General features: G+C 43.9%; 1 protein-coding gene across 6 annotated transcripts in view; it reads right to left on the bottom strand.

Moving 5' to 3' along the window:
- TBX15 (T-box 15) overlaps nt 1-4,809 on the bottom strand; it is a 174,361-nt gene that overhangs the window by 72,704 nt on the left and 96,848 nt on the right. For all 6 annotated transcript variants that reach the window (XM_006028556.3, XM_025209983.1, XM_025209984.1 and 3 more), the window contains one exon: nt 2,233-2,334. In XM_006028556.3, the coding sequence (XP_006028618.2) occupies nt 2,233-2,334 (102 nt within the window). The remainder of the gene's footprint in view (nt 1-2,232; nt 2,335-4,809) is intronic.

The raw sequence follows: 4,809 nt of genomic DNA, 5'->3' as shown, positions 1-4,809 counted from the left end.
CTTGACCTCAATCCCCAGTAAGATTCTGGAGAAAATTATCAAGGAGACCCTTCTAGATAAGCTGGCTGAGGGCAGCATCTTGAGGGATAGCCAGCATGGGTTTGTCACGGGTAGGTCTTGCTTGACCAATCTCATCTCCTTCTATGACCAGGTAACATATCACCTGGACAAGGGAGAAGAGATTGGCGTCATATATCTGGACTTTAAAAAAGCTTTTGATCTGGTGTTCCATGACGTCCTCATGGAAAAATTGGCCAACTGTGATCTTGGCTACACCACAGTCCGATGGCTGGGAAACTAGCTCTAAGGTCAGACCCAGAGAGTAGTGGTCAATGGTAACGAATCATTATGGTGCGCTGTGACCAGTGGCGTCCCCCAAGGCTCTGTCCTTGGATCATTTCTCTTTAACATCTTTATCAATAATGTGGACATTGGTGTCAGAAGCACACTGGCCAAGTTCACTGATGACACTAAACTTTGGGGCATAGTGTCCACACCTGAGAACAGGCTAGTGATCCAGGATGGCTTGGATAAACTTAGTAAGTGGGCGGTTACAAACCTGATGATGTTTAAGACTGATAAATGTAAGGTATTACACCTCGAGGGGAAAAAAACCCACAGCATACTTATAGGCTCGGCAGTGCTACGCTTGCTAGCTTCATGACTGAAAGAGACTTGGGGGTCATGACTGACCACAAGATGAACACGAGCCACCAATGTGATGTCACAGCTGGTAAAGAAACCAAACTCTGGCTTGCATCCATAGATGCTTCTCAAGTAAATCTCAGGATGAAATCCTCCTGCTGTACTTGGCCTTGGTGAGGCCACAGCTGGAGAACTGCACCCAATTCTGGGCTCCACAATTCAAGAAGGATGTTGAGAAGCTTGAGAGAGTCCAGAGGAGTCATGTGCATGATCAGAAGGCAAGACAATAGGCCTTATGAAGAGAGGCTGAGAGCCATGGGACTCTTCAGTCTAGAAAAGCATAGACTCGGGGGGGACCTGGTGGCTGCCTATGATACGAGGTGTACATCAGGATCTGGGAGAATGTCTATTCGCCAGAGCACACCAAGAAAAAACTAGGACCAATGGTCATAAACTCCTCCAAGACCATTTTAGGCTGGACATAAGAAAAATGTCTTTACTGTCTGAGCCCCCAAGTTCTGGAATAGACTCCCTCCAGAAGTGGTGCAGACACCTACTCTGGACTCATTCAAGAAATGTTTGGATGTTTATCTTGCTGGGATCCTCTGACCCTAGCTGACTTCCTGCCCCTGGGGCAGGGGGCTGGACTTGATGATCTTCAAGGTCCCTTCCAGCCCTAACGTCTATGAAATCTATTAAATCAAGTAAAATCAAGAGTTGCCCTTTCAATGCAGGGAAATCACTTCAGCTTGCTTTTCAGTTTCACAGGGGATTTGTGCCAAAAGTTTCCTGCAAAATTCTTGAGGCTCCTGCTCATGGATCAGGTCCTGCATCATGTGCTACTCTAGGTCTGGGTGTCAAAAACAGACCAGTACATGCAGCTCAAGCCTGACCTGTGACCACCCCAACCCTCCTATGTAGGTGTCCATACATTTTTTGCTGAAGAACTGTAAGCACAACCAAAACACTCCTTGCCTTTTCAATTACTTTTTTTCTTGACCTGTGGGTGCATGAACAATTTACCACAAGGTAAACTAGGGTGTGAATTTACATCACATCAGCTACTCTGCAGTACGTACCTATGTAAACACTCTTATTCTGTGGTAATTGTAAACCAGCCAACCCTATTTCTATGAAGGATGAACTATACATGCTTCCTGTGTGCACAGTGGTAGTTACTGCGGAGTAGTCAACACACCCTAACTTACCTTGCAGTGTCTTGTTTGCGTGCCCCTCCCTTAAGATAGTGATTCCTAGTCACTGTTAACTGTAAAATGTAGATTGAAAAATGGACATCAAAAGATTTGAATGACTGATGCTTGAAATTCAAGGGCAGAACTTGAATCCTGATCTCCAAAAGTTCATGGAAGTATATTAATTCCATGTTTCCTGCTGGGCCAGATCTTGAACTGTGTAAATCTATGTTGCTATGTTGACTTGTACAAGTTGGAAATGTGGCCCAGTCTCTCCCTATGTGAAATGTACACCTTTACACTGGTATCTGGTAGAAAATGCTTTTGCTAGGCTCCTATATCACAGTATTCAGAGTCTAGCTGACATGCTGTTCCTCTTTCTGTAAAACCTTACCTGTATCTTTTGTTATCCACAGGCACAATGTCCATGGCTATGTAATATTGCTGATGAGGGTCCAGGCCTGTAATTTTCACTCTCATGGCTGGAAACATTCTCCTGGAAAAACAAAAGAGTCCATAGAGATGACAAAAGAGAATGGAGGAATAAGTAGAAAAGGTCAAGAGATGCTTTTGTACCTGCTCTGACATCAGGAGCCACCATGAAGATATTGCATCATGAAAGTTCTAATATGTGTCTCACTTGGACTGATTCTTATGTGGACAGTACAGAGGTTAGCTTTGCTGGTTGCCAGACATTTTCTGTTTGGAATCTAATGTTTTTTTTCAAACTAGGAAAGGTTTAACAGTCTGCTGTTCTAGTCCAAGTTTCTCTTCTGTTCTAGTTGCCTGTGCTACAGTTTGAATACTTCAGAGTCAATCACGTTTGGCTCAACAAACTTGTGGCATTCAGGTTTTTGTCTTTCAGTTCATGCATATTAAATTTTTGATGCTAACCACATATGATGAGCTATGTTTCAGTATTCCAAAAATAAATCTGAATCTCTAAATTCCATGAAGGGGTTATTGTTTTTGTTTTTTAATCTAGTTCTTTGTTATTTGGTAGTAACTTTTCTGTTACCTCATTTAAATGTGTGTAATGTGGTCTTGACATGGTGTGCCTGAACTGATGCATCGGAAATTGTTAGAATGAGCCATTTCTGGATTGTGAACCATAATCCATGAATAACTCAGCTAGAATGCCCCCCCAAAAAAAGGAAACCGATTTGCCATAATTATCTTACAACTCAGTGCATTCTTGAACAACTCAAGTTTTGTTGGGTTGTTTTTTTTCAGAAAAGAGTATTAGTCCACTGGCAAGAAGCAGTCTTCCTTTTTAACTCAAACAGCTCTTCCTCTTTATTATATCAATAAGGAAAATGTACTGGTCACTGGGTGTGTCTACACATGCACTTACTGCACAGTAAGTGGTTTTTAGGTTAACGTCTACGTGTGCAGCTGTTAAAGCGCAGTAATGCTGTATGCAGACTGACTTAGGACTAAAGTTAGTCCCAAGTCAGTCCACACACACAGTGTTACTGTGCAGTAAGGAGTCTACATGTGCGTTACTACACAGTAACTAATCAGGCATAAATTTGATACCTGCATGATGCAGGTCAAATTTACACCCAAGCTGGCATAAGTCACCTTAGTTACTGCACAGTGCAGGTGTGCACGTGTAGGTGCATGCCCGTACTGTGCAGTAATTTTCTCTTACTACACAGTAAATGTACAAGTGTAGACACACCCACTGAATTTCACTTTGAAAGTTGCATTCAGTTAAGGAGAAAAAGGAAACCTCTCAGCCACCATGGCACAGCTAGATAGAATTATGAGCTGCATAAAGCTATTAGAAAAAAATCTCTGCAGAAACCCCTTAGTGAGGAGGTGGATTTGTGCCTTTAAAGAGGTTATATTTCTTAGCTAAACAGTTAAAACTTAAAACTGAAATAGCAAATTGGCTTTAAGCAACTTCAGAGCCTTGTTTCTTCCACAATGGCTTGTTAAACTTGCCAACCCAATTGGGTACAAGATACCTTAATTGAGGAAAAGAGGCTTGGAAGCAGTTTAAGAGAGAAATTATGTTTCATAGAGTTGATGAGGCATCCAAAATTAATCTGAGGCTCCCTAGGTCTAAATCTTTGCACCACAGGAAACTGAGTGTTGTATACTTCAAGGGCTCTTTCCAAAATTAAAGCCCTGAAGAACACAGGTGGGGAAGAAAGGGGGAGGGGTTGCGCTCTATATCAGTGAGCAATATACGTCAACCCTCATCAAGACAGAATCCAAGGATGAGGAGGTAGAAGGATTGTGGGTTAGGCTACATGGGGGTCAAGGAGAAAGGGATTTGGTGGTAGGGGTCTGTTCAGACCCCCACATCAAGGGGATGAAAGGGATTTGGGGCTCCTGAGGCAACTCTCGGAGACCATAAAAGCTAAAGAGGCGGTAGTCATGGGGGACCTAAACTACCCGGACATCTGCTGGGAGTCACAGACAGCAAAGTCCCACCACTCATGCAGGTTTCTAACCTGTGTACAGGACCTCCACCTGACACAGGAGGTACACGGTCCCACTAGGGGGAATGCCATACTGGATCTGGTATTGGCAACGGGGGATGACATGGTTGGGGACCTACAGATCGGTAGCCATCTGGGGGACAGTGATCACCTAATAATAGAATTCACCATAAGACGTCGAGTGGGTAAGGTAACTAGTAGGGTGAAAGTGCTAGACTTTAGGAAAGCTGATTTCAATGAAATCAGGCGATTAGTCAAGGACGCACTGCAGAGTAGGAGTTTTGAAGTGATGGGAGCCCAAGAAGGGTGGCTGTGCCTTAAGGAAATGATCCTTCGAGCACAAAGCAAGACGATCCCCGAGCGAGGCAAAAGGGGGAAAGGGGCCAGGAGGCTTCCCTGGCTGACCAGAGAAATCCAGGGCAGCCTAAGGGACAAAAGGGGAGCACATAAAAAGTGGAAACAGGGAGAGAACACCAAAGATGAATATACCCCTCTGCTCGTGCTTGTAGGGAGGCAGT

The sequence above is a fragment of the Alligator sinensis genome, unplaced genomic scaffold (genome assembly GCF_000455745.1).
Source record: "Alligator sinensis unplaced genomic scaffold, ASM45574v1 scaffold422_1, whole genome shotgun sequence".
In the NCBI taxonomy this organism is placed as follows: Eukaryota; Metazoa; Chordata; order Crocodylia; family Alligatoridae; genus Alligator; species Alligator sinensis.
Note: the sequence above shows the minus strand (reverse complement) of the source record. Positions and strands in the feature narration are given on the sequence as shown.